Genomic DNA, 16,286 nt, shown 5'->3' with positions numbered 1-16,286 from the left:
AAGAAGCAGCACTAACTTGTTGATAGGTGCACACAAAAGAAAGAAAACTTGCTAGGTTTTGGAGTTATTCTTTGATGAGTTCTAGCTCGTCAAAGTTCTTTAACTGCAGAAGCTAGCAAGTTTTCTGTATTTTGTGAGTGCCTATCAACAACTCAATGCTTCTGCCTTTTGATGAGTGGTCTCCTTTAACCACTAATACTGTATTTGAACATTACAGTGTTCTTTTTCCTACTTATCAGTGTTATTGTTTTTGTATTCATTGGCATTAACTTGGATTTTTCGACATTTAGAGCAAGCTGTCATTCATCATACCAAATAGAAATTCTGTCATAAGTCATGGTGTATATCCTTCTATACACACTCGGTGACAATACTTAACTGTATAATGTGTCATCAGCAAACAGTCTCAGACTTCTGCTTTATCATCATTTGTGTGTATAGAGAATAAGAGTGAGCATTTCACACTTACCTGGGACGCTCCCGACAATGCTGTCATCTTTGATGAGCACATGCTGTGAAGTACAATATACTGGTTTGTTTTCATTCAGGAAAATAAGACCAAGAAAGAGAACTGGCCACACCAATTTGCACTTACAGACCTCTGTAAAAAATGGTTTTTTACATTTACGTAGATAATCCACAAGCCACCATAAGGTTCATGGTGGAAGGTACCCTGTACCACTACTTGTCATTTCCCCTCCAGTTCCACTCTGAAATAGTGAGGGAAAAACGACTGTCTGTACCTCACCATATGAGCCCTAGTTTCTTGTACCATATCTTTGTGCTCGTTAAGCGCAATGCATGTTAGTGGGAAAACAGTCATTCAGCAGTCAGTTTCAAATTCTGGTTCTCTAAATTTTCTCAGTAGCATTTCTCAAAACAAATGCTCTCTTCCCTCCAGAAATTCCCATACAAGTTCCTAAAGCATCTTGTACAGATCTCACACTCGAGCAGTACTCAAGGATAGGTCGCACCAATGTCCTATATGTAGTCTCATTTACAAGTGAACCACTCTTTCCTAAAGTGTTTAGGCTAGATAGAAGGAAAATTATTTGTGTAATATTTTTGTGCTTCATAGAATATCTGATTCAAGAAAATAAATAATTCTCAAGAAGAGAATAACGTTATCAAACATTTTTCTCTATAGGGACTAATAGGAAGCAATTCTTAAAGAGCTGCATATAAAGTGTACATATGTATAAATCAAGAACTTTGATACTGAGCAAGACAGAAAAAGAGGCTTTTGTGATTTAGTGTCAGACCCCTCTGTTAAATTGTCATTGTTGTATTTTTGACTAATTTGTGTTATCTTTGCAGTGAACAAGCAGCAAAAGTAATGGTGGAACTGTTGGGCACATACACAGCTGAAAATGCATCACAAGCTCGTGATGATGCTCAACGGTGTATTCTGGCTGCACTTGCCGATCCCAATACATTCCTGCTGGATCCTCTGCTTGCCTTAAAACCAGTAAGGTTTCTTGAAGGACAACTTATACATGACCTGCTTTCCATATTTGTATCAGAAAAGCTCCCAAGCTACTTACATTTTTACCAAAATCATCGAGAATTTGTTCACAATCTAGGTAAGTTTGTATATGTACCCTTTTTGTGAAACATGTTCTGAATTACATGAATAATAAAACTACTTTATATGTATCTGCATAGAACTGACATTCCAAAATGAAACTCCAGCCAAATATGTATAAGAAGCAGTTGTAGATTGATACATGTACACTTAACCATAAACGGGGGCACTAGCATACAGAATCAAAGGTCACTTCATACACAGAAATAGGTATCTCTTAACTTAAAACCAGCAATGTAAAAGTGCACAGAATTACTTCAAAATGCACAGAATCAATTATTCATGCAAGAACATTAATGTAAAGAAAAAAGTAAGTTTGCCAAAACATTACATTAACACAAAGATCATCAGTTCAGTTATCACATTTCCACATGTTAAAAAATACTAATTTGTGCTATTGTAAATTGCTGCTTGGAGTATGAAATTATGATGACGATGATGGTGGTGGTTATTATTGTGGTGATCACAATTACTATTTGCCGTATCTAATAGAAGGGAATTCTGTGAGAATCCACTTCCTCAAGCTAATATCTTCACAATTTGTGATAAATTCAGTAACAGTGTTGCATAGCTGAGGCAATATCAACTTCTTAGACTATCAGTGTTTCCAGAATGTATTGCAATGAAACATAAACTTATTATTCAAATAACTATCTTTATTATGAATGTTTCTCATGGGCAAGTACAAACATGTGAGCCTAACAAGAGTGCCACATAGACACTCTTATTTCTTTGCCACAATTCAGCATTTGTTATTACAAAGATGAGATATACTCCATGGCTTAATCTGTCTTATCCTATTCACTGACTTTTCCAATGACTTAGTATGACATGTAGCTGTTGACAGTGGTGGTTAAGCACCTGCAGGATATTTAACACTTCTGTCTCAGACTGCCGACTGCTGCACTGCATCCCAGAAGGACAGTGTACAGTGTTAAAAAGCACATTAACTTAAAAGAGAATGATCTTACTTGTCATTTCGAAACCAGTCAGTTTTTTCTCCCATTTGTAATCAGCCACTCACAATCTACATGCCAAATTTCAACCCAGATACACACTGCAAGTTACCTTAAAAATATGAGAATGGGTATCTCTTTGTGTGACTTTGCAACTAAGGAGTTGACACTCCTGGGTGTTGCTAACTGCTGTTAAAACCGAGCGCAGTACGCCTGATCAGGGGAGTGCCACAGTCGTATTATTTGTGTCATGTTCATTGAGGAATCTTGCTTCAAAGTTTTGTTAGAAATGGAAGCTAATATCCGTATTTTTGTGGCTATGTCTTTTATTTTACAGCAAGTGTTTGCGAACACGTTGTTGCAACCATAACACAGGTCGACACTTGTTCTGCAGTTTATAAAGTAAATGATGTGCTTTACTAACTTGCCTCCCCTGAACATGTAAATAATACGAGGGTTGTACCAAAAGTAAGGTTCCCATACTTTTTACAAATAGAAAATATTATTGATTATTATTAATTTATACATCATTGAAAAGCTTACACTTTTATCTATTTTTCAACATAGTCTCAATTTTTTTAGACACTTTTGGAGACGATGCTCCAGCTTTTGTATTCCTAAGTCGAAGAAGTCTCCCACCAGCCTGTTGAAGCATGTGACCTCTGCTCGGACTTCGTTGCTCTTGAAGCGTTTGCTGCCTAAGTGGACCTTTAGACTGGGAAAGAGGTGACAATCTCTGGGGGCCAAGTCTGGACTGTAAGGGATGGGGCATAACAGTCCATCCAAATTTTTCTGAATTGCTCTCTGGAGTTTGGTCAGATATCTGTCTGAGTTTATTGTCGTCCCAGGTTGCATGAAATTGATGAAGAGTACCTCCTTCCAAACTCAAAACAGTCACCATAACCTTTCCTGCCGACTGTGTTTGTTTGAATTTCTTTTATGGCAGTAGACTGGAGTGACACAACTGACAAAATTATTGTTGTTTTGTTTTGGAGGTCTAATGAAGCACTCACGTTTCATCTCCCATGACGATAGTCCAATTACTTCTCCTTGTTGCCTCCCCCCCTCACATTGTTGAAAAAACTTTCGAGCACAGTCAAGGCATTGCTCCTTGTATCTGTCATTCAGCATCTGGGGACCCAGCAAGGACACATCTTGCGGTAATCCAATGTTTCCGTTAAAAGTGCTTTCATTTGTACTATGGGAAGCTTCAGGAATGCGTTCCAGAAGTTCACGGACAGTGACTGTCCAATCTTTAAGCAGCTCACTGTTGATCTTCTGGACAATCGCATCCGAAACCGGCGATCTTCCACTCCATTCTTCATCGTGAACTTCTGTGCGACCCCCAGCAAAAGCCCTGCACTATAAATGGACATGCACTCTTCACCATAAACCTCAGTCAGTTGCCAATGAATCTCCATGGCTGGTAACTTTATTGCATGGGGAAACTGGATTACTGCTCGAACTTCACACTTGGCGGGAGCAGTGATCAACACTTAAATCTCTCACGGCTGCCAAGCCAACACCGAGCGACATAACGAATTGTGAACAGGCAGGCTCGATAGTGAGGGAACCGATGTGCACGACACTTGTCGAATTTAGCCTAGAGCCTAGCACTTTCCCTTGAGGCTGTAGCTCATTGGAAACCTTACTTTTGGAACAACCCTCGTATGTTGTTGTTTTTTTTTTTTTTTCCCCCTCCCTTCCTTCCTTCCTTCCCATTACCCTGTTTTCTTTGCCCAGCCTACTATTGGCTGTAAAATCTGTTATGCCATGTAATTTAAATTCTTTTCACATAATTGAGATATCCACCTCGGAGCCTTTAACAATGAGCCACTACTGCGTCTCCATTATTTAACGTAAACTAAAGACTAGGTTCAATCTGAAGCCACACTAATTTTCATTCAACTTATCCTCAGCTAATACTCATACCCTCCTTTCAGTAGCACCTGGGAAGATTGTGTGCACAACTACAGAAATGTGGCAAAATTGCTTTGTTTGTAGGTCAATGAAGTAGAGGCGGATAATGAGTTTCAAAGCTGATGTTTCATTATTGCCACAAATATCAGTGAGCGGGTTCCACAGTTGAAGAGGTGCTTATGCGCTTTGTCGGAAGTGGTGTTATTTCATTGAAGCCATTTTAAAAATATCAGGAAGGCAGTGTTCAAATAGCCCAGATACAGTTTGCTGTATCTGTGGAACTTATGCGGCATCGACAAATAACCCAGTTTGTGCAGAAATAATATTTTACTTATTTCGGCATGAAGCTTGGAGATCAGAACAAGTAATTTGCTTCACACATTGTGTGTCATACATGCATGGAGCAATTAAGGAATTACAGTGAAGGTAAAATCAAGTGCCCGAATTTCACTGTCCCCTTGGTGTGACCTTAACAAAAGAACTGCATCAATGTTGTTATTTCTGTGTGACAAAAATAACATGATACAACAAAAGAAACATGAATAAAATCTTGTATCTGAACTTAGATTCAGCAATTATACCTATCGCTCTAGCTCCAGTGCTGCTGATCCCCTCTCCCCCATCATCAGTGGATACATTTAAATTCTCTAAATCAGAGGTAAATCAAGAAAGTAGTGAATGTGACTAGTATAGTGTGGTACCGATAGCACCTCACCTCTTGCTCAAACAGTACTTAACAATTTCGTGGATGACTTTGTACTCTTACACACACATGACCACAGTCTCAGGCAGAAGAAGTCAGACTTACGCACTTGGTAGTCAGGCTTCAGCTACCAGAGACTGTTTCAGGTAGGAGGGACTGTTGACCTTGTAGTTTGATCCCATTAATCCTTAACGGCAGCTGTAGTGCAAAATAGCGAAAAACTTTGTATTTTTTTTTAATTGCGTAGTTTATTAGATTGATTCTTTAAGAATAACATCGCAAAATTTCGTAAAAATTATGGTTAGAAATATGTTTTAAAAAAGTTTGGGTGTCTGTGCCTACCATTATGTTTTGATCCACACCACCTCTGTATAAGAAATTTTCTGTGCATTTTTCACTCACACAATTGAAACTAACTGCAAATGAGTGTAGAGGAGTATGAGAAAGATTATGTTTGCTTGTTCCTTTGTTTGCAGTGGGTCTTTTTTGTGGTGGTGGTGTGTGCTACAAACTTATTTTAGTTTTTAGTTTTGCATATGTCAACCTGTTTTGCTTGAAATAGGTCGCAACTGTGGAGAAGTATTCAAATAAGTGTGGAAATGTCGGATTTCACTTGTAAAAGGATCAGGAAATTTAAATAACAAGTGTGAAGAACATTTTCGAAAAAGTTGCGCGAGTTCATTGAAGGAAAAAAATATTAGTGAAGGAATTGATAATGTTGTGTTCAGTGCCAAAGACAAGTTTTCCAGTAGATTTAGGTTAATTGACTTAGAAATACTTGCCCATATGAAGAATGTTTCGTGTGCGTGTGGTAATTGTGGGTCAAGGGCCTTACACTGTATGATGACAGTGACAAAAAAGTAAGAAAGAAGGAATAGACAGTGACAGAATAGTAACATATTTTGTGTAAAGTTTGTAAATACGACATTCAGTTAAAGACTTTTGTTCTCCATGGGAAGATGTATGAGGCAAATACGAGATTATATTACGCCATGAGATGCTTAGGTGTCGGCAGAGAAGGGACAAATTTGTTTTGTGGCTTGATGAAATGCCTGCACCAGTGACTGGATTCAGTGATTACAACAGAACAATCCTAAGTGCTCTTGAAGTTTAGTGCAAGGATGACTTGAAAGCAGCTGTTGAGGAAGCTGTAGATGTTAACAGTGAAAGGCAAGGAGGGCACTATGTGGTGTAGACAGATCTGCGAGTCTTTGGTGGAACCTGAATGAAGAGGGGCGATACATCACTTCATGGTGTATCATCTCTTATTAGTGTGGATACAGGTAATGAGCAAGTATTGCTCTGTGTGACACAAGAAGTGTGCAGCAAGCATTACCAGGGGTCAAGTGGTGGGTTGGAAGCAGCTGGGATGAAACTAATACTCAAAAGTTCAGTGTAACAACTTGGTGTTAGCTATGTGAAGCATCTAGGTGATGGAGATTCCAGGGCTTTTAAGACTGTTGTAGAGAGCAATCTTCATGGATCACTAACTAAAATTAAAAAACTGGAATGTGTGGCGCATGTTCAAAAGCGAACGGGAGGTAGATTTCTCAGACTGAAGAAAGAAATGAAAAGCTACACTAGAAGATGGAAAGCCACTGGGAGGTGTTAACAGACTGAAAGATGAGGAAATTCACACTTTACATATACAGGCCAGTCCATTGGCCAAATATCTCTCGAAATTAGCATCAAATGAAAAAATAACAACAAAAAATCTGGTTGAGTATGACTGTGGAAAACAGGTGGTGCTGTGGGTGGCCAACTAGATGGCATTGCCATAGGTCAAATTGATAGAAACTGCATTTTTTAAATAGGTACCCCCCAGTTTTTATTACATATTTGTATAGTATGTAAATAAATATGAATATTTGATTTGGAACACTTGTTTTGCTTTGTGATGGATGGTGCGGTAATATTCAAACACTTATAATATACCTAACCAATTTAGATGAACAGTTGATAACAATGTAGTTCTTTATATTAAAACACAAAAAGTAGTTCTTTTTGGACTTTATTTCTGTTGTTCCAATGTGATATGTTTACTTTTGTGACTATCATAAATGATGGGAATGCATGCTGTTGCTGTGTGAGCAACTGTAATAACCTCATGAATGTAATAAATGCTCAAAATAATGTCCTTCAACTTCAGTGCATTTGGCAATACGCATAACGAAATTCCTCTCAACAGCGAGTAGATCGCCTACAGTAAATGTCACATATGCATTGGCAATGTGCTGATACATGTTTTCAAGCGTTGTTGGTGGATCACGATTATAAATATCTTTCAGTTTTCCCCAAAGAAAGAAGTCTGGAGATGTAAGGTCCGGTGAATGTACAGGTCATGGTATGGTGCTTCTAGGCCCAATCCACCTTTCATTATATATTCTATTTAATGGTGCTTCAATTGCATGCATGCTATGTGCAGAACATCCATCATGTTGAAAGTACATTGACATTGTCATGAAGTGAAACATCTTGTAGTAGAGTCGGTGAAAAATTTAGAAATTGGCATATGTTGCACTATTTAGATTGCCATTGATAAAATAAAGGCCAGTTCGATGTCCTCCCATAATTCCACACCATACATTAACCTGCCAGTGTCACTGATGTTCCACTTTTTGCAGCCATCATGGATTTTCCATTACACAATAGTGCATATTATGCTGGTTTACGTTACCTCTGTTTGTGAATGACACTTTGTCACTAAATGGAAAAAAAGTGTTATGTTGTACTTTATTTTGTGCCCAGTGGCAAAAATTTACATGACGTTCAAAATCGTCGCCGTGCAATTCCTGGTGCATAGAAATATGATCTGTTTCCCCCCCCCCCCCCCCCCCCCCTCATGCTCAAACATATTTGTTGTTCTTATTTTTTTTGTTTGATGCTAATTTCTTTCGTGAGATATATGGCCTAGGCACTGTCAGTGCACCACCCTGTATATTGTGAAAAAGCTATCAGTTATAACTAACATAGTGTGAAAATAATGCAGTAAGCCATGTGGGCAATATTTTTTTCACAAACTTTCCACTGGTGATAACCCTCAACGTTTCCTTTGTGACACATTGTGGTGCAAATATCTTTAGCCAGAAGCCATTGGAAAGCCATACACCCACAAACATAGTTTGCACTTTGTGTTTTAGATGTGATAAAACCAACTTTCAGGTACCTAGCCAATCCTGAACAACCGACAAAACAGGTACATGGGAAAACACAGAATACAGGTGAGATCTACAATCAACTTATATGGATGCATTTTCCAAAAACAGTATTTGTGTCCTCAGTTGTTCTGGAGATTGCTGTTTGTGATGCCTTTCTAGTGTTAAATAGTAGAGTTGTAGGTAAGCTAAAGTGCCTGCAGAGACTAGGCTTCCATCAAGGTGCTTCACACTGATGATACTGACAAGCATCAATAAAAGTGCGACTAGATAAAGCTCAGGCAGCAGAAGAAAAAATGCAAAAGTTGCCTAGTCAAAAGAGGTGGAGGAAGAGGATAAAGATTATGGATATGAACAGCATTAATTGCCAGAGGTATAGCAATATTGTCAGAATTTAAAATAATAACTTTAAATGCAAATTGCTGTAAACTGACTGAGTTATAATGTACTTTTTTCAGGAATTATAAATTCTAATGTCCTGAAATGTAGCATAGCTCTTAAAAATTACTTACTGAATAATCCTGTACAGTATTTTTCCATTAGCATTTCTCTAATAAAAAATAGTGACGGGTGACGCAGAACTAAAAATTAAATTTCAAAGCAAGTGTGACCTCAAACAAAAACCTGTTCTACATATGTTATTAGCCTCTTACGCAGATGTAAACTGTGAAATTCCAGTTTTATTGCTTTGATTAGTTTACGAGAAAAGATACATTATAGAAACAATGGTAGTTAAAAATTCAAATCCTTCTAAAATGTGTGTTGATCCCAATTTTCATACAATAATTGCACAGCATATCAAGCATTATGCTGTACATAATGTTCTCAAGTTTTATTTTCTTTGCTGTAATGTTTTAAGTACAACACATTTAGCCCTACATCTATCCTTAAACCAAACCGACGACGACTTGCCCTCTAGCCAGCACCCTGCCCCCCCCCCCCCCCTGCTAGCACCCACCTCCCATGCTCTACCCCCACTCCCTGTAACATTTGATGCCCTCCAATCCCCACACTCTCTACCCCCAATGTTCTTGACCCCCCAGTATCCTCTATCTCCTGTGTCATCTAATCCCCTCCCCTCACACCCTCCATCTCCTGTGTTCTCTATGAGAGAGAGAGAGTTTTTTAGTACAGTATGTGAATAACCGAATCACAAAAATAGTCATGACCTTGTTTCCTACTTGTAGGTTTGAATCATGAACAAAACATGAGAAAGATGCGGCTATTGACTTTCATGCAGCTGGCTGAGGGACAATCGGAGATGACTTTTGACACTATTCAGCAAGAACTTCAGCTTGGTGAGAATGAGGTGGAAAGTTTCATCATTGATGGTATGTTGGATTCTCTCTTTTTTTTTTCCTTCCAATGAAAGAAGATAAATTGATCATTTTCTTAATGTATTGGAAGCTGAATAGTGCATATGCATGGCAACAAGTTTGGTTATGAAAATTGTATTTTCAGTTTTTGTTAAACAGTACACACTCTTCAGTTTGACTCAATTATTTTATTGGGCAAGAGTCTGTCTTCGAAAACGGTGTTTTTATTTTTGAATTACAGTGAAACTCAGTTTTCTGTCCACTGCATTACACTCTTAAAATATGGAATTATGACTCTGAAATGCATTGAACAGTAAATATTGTTACTGTAGGTGGAAAATTATTAATGAAATGACAATGTACTTCAGAAAACCATAAAATCACAATGATACAGAACAGCTGGCCAGTGATTCAGGAACTGAAACACTGGTACTGCTGATAAATGCTTCGGGGGAGGGGGGATGAACCTGTTCCTAGCATCCTAAAGTGATAGTTTCTTTCTCAAGATGGAAGAGGGAAAGGGGGATAGCTTAGAGGAGACAGGCCACAAAAACCCCAGGTTTAAATAATAGAACCCAGTACGTTGTCCTTGATTGTGAGTGTTCATCGGAGGTGAGGGTATCATCTGGAGTGCCCCAGGGAAGTGTGGTAGGTCCGACACTAGATCGCGTGTTCTACGTACATAAATGATCTTTTGGATAGGGTGGATAGCAATCTGCGGCTGTTTGCTGATGATGCTGTGGTGTACAGGAAGGTGTAGTCGTTGAGTGACTGTAGGAGGATACGTGACGACTTGGACAGGATTTGGGGTTGGTGTAAAGAATGGCAGTTAACTCTAAATATAGATAAATGTAAATTAATTCAGATGAATAGGAAAAAGAATCCTGTAATGTTTGAATACTCCATTAGTAGTGTAGTGCTTGACACAGTCATGTTGATTAAATATTTGGGCATAACATTGCAGAGTGATATGAAGTGGGACACTCATGTAATGGCAGTTGTGGGGGAGGCGGATAGTCTTCGGTTCATTGGTAGAATTTTGGGAAGATGTGGTTCATCTGTAAAGGAGACCGCTTATAAAACACTAATACGACCTATTCTTGATTAATGCTTGAGCGTTTGGGATCCCTATCAGGTTGGATTAAGGGAGGGCATAGAAGCAATTCAGAGGCGGGCTGCTAGATTTGTTACTGGTAGGTTTGATCATCATGCGAGTGTTACGCAAATGCTTCTGGAACTCAGGTGGGTGTCTCTAAAGGAAAGGAAGAGTTCTTTTCGTGAATCGCTACTGAGGAAATTTAGAACACACGCGAGACAGATTGACTGCAGTACAATTTTACTGCCGCCAACTTAAGTTTTGCGGAAAGACCACAAAGATAAGAGATTAGGACTTGTACAGAGGCATATAGGCAGTCATTTTTCCCTCATTCTGTTTGGGAGTGGAACAGGGAGAGAAGATGCTAGTTGTGGTACGAGGTACCCTCTGCCACGCACCGTACGGTGGATTGTGATGTATGTATGTAGATGCAGATGTAGGTTGAGAGGAACCAACCTGATGCGTAGGCATTGTTCATAGCTACCATCCGTTTTCCATTCTGATCAAAAATCAAAATAAGTGTTGTGTGTGTGTGTGGGGGGGGGGGGGGGGGGCTGTCCAGGAGAGAATATACTCTAGGAAATTAGCAGGTTACTTTCCTTTCCTGTAACTCTATAAAGGAGTTATGGTTCATAACTTGATACCACACACCTTACTTGGCTTGGTTCTTTGCCATGGAAATGTACCTCTCTTTTAATGCATCCCCCCACCTCCTTTTTGTTTCCTTGAAACGCATGAATGAGAAACTAAATGTAAATTGGAATTCATCAAACCGTTGGTCTTGCCATGTTGGAGAGAGGCTTTCAAGCCTCGACTGTGGAGATAGCTAAATTATATAGGCATGTCAGTCTTACCTTTCATTCCTGAAGGACAGCAGCTTTTTCAATTGTTGCAGAGGTAAGTCTAGATGATTGACTGATCTGTCCTTGCAACACCAGTAAACATGATCTTTCTATTTTGGTATTCTCACAGGTAGAAACAAAAAATACTCCAACCGTTACATTGTCCCAAGGACATGCTGCTCCACTGTGTGGTTTAATGATAGTGGCATCATCTTCGATAAAATATTCTAGAAGTAAAATAATCCCAATTTGGCGTTCTAGCTGGAATCTACTTGGCAGGGGATGTGGTCAGAGAGTAGGGTGGAGGGTGGGTTTCTGTGGGTTGGAATGTGTTGGATTCCTCAATTATGATGGCATGTTGGAGAACTTGAAAAGAGAGATAGATATGTTAAGTTACTTATAGTGGGAGTTAGTAAATTGTAGTGGCAGGAAAAACTGGATTTTTGGTCACATTAATACTGGATTATCACTTCAGAATCAAATTGGTTAATGCCACAGTAATGATTAGTTCTAATAATGAACAATAAAATATGAATATAGGTGAGCTATTACAAACAGCACAACGAACAAATTATCATAGCTGAGATCCACACAAAGCCATAGCCACAAATTCAGTCCAAGAATATACAGAGTGACATACATTACTCTTTCACCTCAGTTACTTTTGACCCATTAACGGCATCATAATCTACTTTCACCTAGATGAACATTGACCAAGGGCTTATGGAACTAAGCAATTTTTTGCTGACAGAATAACAGATCTTAATAAGACAAATTCAGTGGTGTAAATGTACTGTAAGTGTGACAAGAAATAAGAGTAAAAACGCAGTGTAAAATGAATTATTAGTTTAAGATGGAGAGTCATCCTTCATTTCAAACAAGTTTCGTACCACAAAAAAGTTACCACTAGAAAGTCATTCAACTAGCATTGAGCTAAGTCTATTAACTTTTCTTACTTCTCACACTATTCAACAAATAGTCAGCTCGAGAGTGGAAGGCAGAAGATGAGGTACTGGCCGAGGTAAAGCTGTCATGGCAGGCCATGAGTCATGTTGAGATAGCTCAGTCAGTAGAGCACTTACCTGCAGAAGGCAAAGGTCCCAATTTCAAAACCCTGTCTAACACACAGTTTGAATTTGCAACATGTCCCATTACAATATTTGTTGACTCCATGTTTAGGTTTATCAGTAATATTTTGAAATGGGTAGACTGCTATTCACTGTAAAGATGACCAACTTGAGTAGCAGACAGCACAATAAAAAGACTGTTACTAAGTGAGCTTCTAATCAAAGCCTACTTCAGAAAATGAAAGAAAACACACATTCACACTAGCAGACGCTCCTCATGCATACAAGGCTGCTATCTTTGGCTGCTCTGGCCATACTGCCAGGCAAACACAAAAACGTAGATATGTCAGTTAAGGCTTTCCCAACATATACTGCTGATGAAATCTTCTTGGGCCTCCATCCGGATAGCCGCGTTGATAATCCGTGACGTTTTGATGAGTGTCATTCTCATCCTCTTTTGGCGAAGTGTCAATGGACCGCGGTCGTCTTCTATATATAGATGGTCAGCAGCAGGTGGTGGCCATCCCTCCCCATCCCTCCTACCGGTGCTGGGCCGATGTTAAGGGTGGAGAGGGGGGGGGGCAGATCGCGCGGTGCCAGGCGATGTCACCACATGCCTTGTTAGTATAACATTTTTGGAAGTGGTTGAAAAATTGCTTTGGTTTTGTTTTTTCCCCTTTATTCTCGCAATTTTGGCTTACGGGGTCCCAATGTAGGGGGTAAAGGAGAGTTTCTTTTCCTCTTCCTCTTCTTTGTGGATGGCTGTTTCACTTTTTCTTCCAGAATGCATGTATAATGTGTGCTTCGCTGTAGCCATTCCATCAAAACACATCCTTAAGGTGCTGCAGCTCAGCTGGATGGCTGTCTTAGTCGCAGATGGCTCTTGCTCTGTGAACCAGTGCCGTTAGAATGGTGTGCCGATGTGCTAGGTGATGGCAGCTCAAAGCATGGAGATATGGGTCTGTTTGAGTTTTCTTTCTGTATACTGCATGTCCTAGTGTGCCGCCTGCTTTTCTCCTTATAAGGATAACCAAAAATGGAAGACATCATCTTGTTCTAATTTCATTGTGATCTGTATATTTTTGTGGATGCTGTTCAGGTGTTCGTGGAATTCATTCAGGGCTTCTCTTCCATGTTCCCACACAATGAATGTGTCATCAGCGTAATGGAAGAAGTGTTTAGATTTAAGCCGTGCTGTTTCTAGTGCCAACTCTTCAAAGTGCGCCATATAGAGATTGGCAATTCCTGGAGCAAGTGGCAAACTCATGGCTACCCCATCAACTTTCCCCTTCAACCCTTCTACCGAAAGGTAGAGCCACTGGGTCCGAAAGCTTGCATAAGTAAAACTGTTTTTTTATGTGTGTGTGTTCTCCTGGTCCGAAAGTTTGCACAAGTAAAACCGTTTTTTATATGTGTGTTCTCCTGTTGCCACTTAATCAGTAGATTTATCTATCAAATTGCATTATATTCTCAAAATTGATTATTTTTGCTGTTAAACTATAGTGTGTGTTGTACATTACTTCTATTCTTGTAATAATCTAATAAATACTCCAAAATCAATAAATCTATTACGTCTATATTCTGGTCAAAGGGTTGGTAAGAAAACATGCTTCTTATGGAATTCCTACTTCAGTTTAAATTTTAATGGGATTACAAATACACAATGCATATATTACACAATGGTGCTGCTCTGATTTTAATAAATTGGTCTCTGTGTGTTATAAATCTATTTTAAGTAAGTCAGAAATTATCACTAGTCAAGACAGGAAAGTCCATCTATTAGCCACCAAAATGACATGTCAAACCTGCTCTAGTTGTTACAGTTTTGGCAATTAGTGAGAACATTCACTCCATTTACTTCAGCCATTGTTAACAAAAATCTGATTTTTGTGTTTAATCTTCCCTTGAAATAAATTGTAATTTTTATCCCTACTACTTTCCTAGAGATACTGGCTATCAGCTTTCCACTACATTGGCCTATTAGAATCAAAAATCTATAAATATAGGGAAGTTATGACAACATTTACTTAGGAAAGAGAAGGAAGTATTTTGAGTCTGTAAGGCATAAAAGATGTTTTAAATAAACAAAAAATCATTGTGATTGTGTTTATTTTCAGTTCTCAAAACAAAACTTGTAAGAGCACGAATGGATCAGGCAGCCAGAAAAGTCTTCATATCCAGCACAATGCACCGCACATTTGGTCGAGCACAGTGGCAACAGCTGAGAGATTTACTTTATTCTTGGAAGAGCAATTTACAAGTGATGCAAGAGGGTATGAAGTCTATTGCTTCTACACAGATGGAAATGATGGTACGGCAGCAGTGAAAAGTTTAAAGAAAGAGTGTGATAAAAACATTTTGTAAATTAGAACAATTGAGAATTTATAATTTAAGTTTTTTCCTTGTGAACATTGTTGTTTGCTCTAACATATGTATATTGCAAATAAAAGTGATACAAGGCATTTTATTTCTCTTTATAATATTGTGTTACCCACGTATATTCCTGCCCAGTTTTCTCACCTTCCCTTGAGAATGTTTTTTTTCCTCCAAAATTGTTGGGTAGGTCTTAGCTTCATGAAATCTTTCCAATACTTCTTAGCAAACCATAAAATTTAAACATTACTGAAAGCACAAAGCTGAGAATATTCAGATACAGAATTGTAAATATAAAGCTAATGTGCTGCCATGTTTAAATTTTGTAAGGAAAGGTTTACACTGTCAGCATTTAATCACAGTGGTTGTGCATTTAAGGTTCAGGTAATTAGAGTATATCAAGTATGACTCAAGTTTGTTTAGTTCACAAAATTGTCAATGCTGCTGTTATAGTAAGTAACGCCAAATGAAAAATAGTGGTGATTCGAATGTTTCTACAGTTACTGACCTTGCACATAGGTGCTGCTTGTTAAAATTTTCACATTCTCTGTAAACACTGAAAGCAGTTAATGTTAAGAAAATGTAAGTTTATTTCTCCGTTAATTTAAACTGTGATTTGTTCCTCAACGTAACTGCAATATTGGAAATTACCTATCAGAATGCTCAAGCAACTTTGCCCAGTTAAATCATTGCAAACAATACTGTAAATTATTAAGCAAACTAATTTAAAAATCTGAAAGAGTGAATTTTTTATTAAAATTACCACATCTTGCCACAAAGAACCCTATCACAGTTTTTTAACAAATTTCTGAGGACAAATATTATAGGGTAGATTATTTTGTTTAATATCAGTAAATTGCCCCAGAATCATTCCGTTTAATATCCACACATTGTTATACCCAGGTATCTGTATGACCTGACTAATTCCAAAAGTGAGTCATTGTTACTGTTTTCATAGGATCTATGTTTTCTAGTGTTTTGTGATTTAAAACTGTCCAAGCTGTCTTTACACACTTTGAAGTATGAGAGTGTTTATTGGTGGTATAGGACTAAGCATGCACTTCTAGCTTGCGTGAAGGGCATTTTAGAAGTGGGAAGAGCCTGGCCTTTCTGCACTCTCAGCCAGTTCACCAGGAGTGCTTAGTCAGAGCAACATGTGTACTGCTCTGTTGTGCAACACACAATTATAAAATTTCTTGCTGGGGAAGGAGTTCAAGCAACGGAAATTTTTCAGAGACTGACTGCACAGTTTGGGGACTGCCTGGCATAAAGG

The 16,286-nt window shown here is 38.5% G+C and overlaps 1 protein-coding gene across 1 annotated transcript in view; it reads left to right on the top strand.

Moving 5' to 3' along the window:
* LOC126281246 (eukaryotic translation initiation factor 3 subunit M) overlaps positions 1-15,102 on the top strand; it is a 62,550-nt gene extending 47,448 nt beyond the window's left edge. Inside the window, exons 5-7 of the mRNA XM_049980039.1 lie at positions 1,318-1,583; positions 9,507-9,650; positions 14,758-15,102. Coding sequence (XP_049835996.1) covers positions 1,318-1,583; positions 9,507-9,650; positions 14,758-14,966 — 619 coding nt within the window. The 3' untranslated portion in view covers positions 14,967-15,102. The remainder of the gene's footprint in view (positions 1-1,317; positions 1,584-9,506; positions 9,651-14,757) is intronic.
* The last annotated feature ends 1,184 nt before the right edge of the window (positions 15,103-16,286 follow it).

The sequence above is a fragment of the Schistocerca gregaria genome, chromosome 7, assembly GCF_023897955.1.
Source record: "Schistocerca gregaria isolate iqSchGreg1 chromosome 7, iqSchGreg1.2, whole genome shotgun sequence".
In the NCBI taxonomy this organism is placed as follows: domain Eukaryota; kingdom Metazoa; phylum Arthropoda; class Insecta; order Orthoptera; family Acrididae; genus Schistocerca; species Schistocerca gregaria.
Note: the sequence above shows the minus strand (reverse complement) of the source record. Positions and strands in the feature narration are given on the sequence as shown.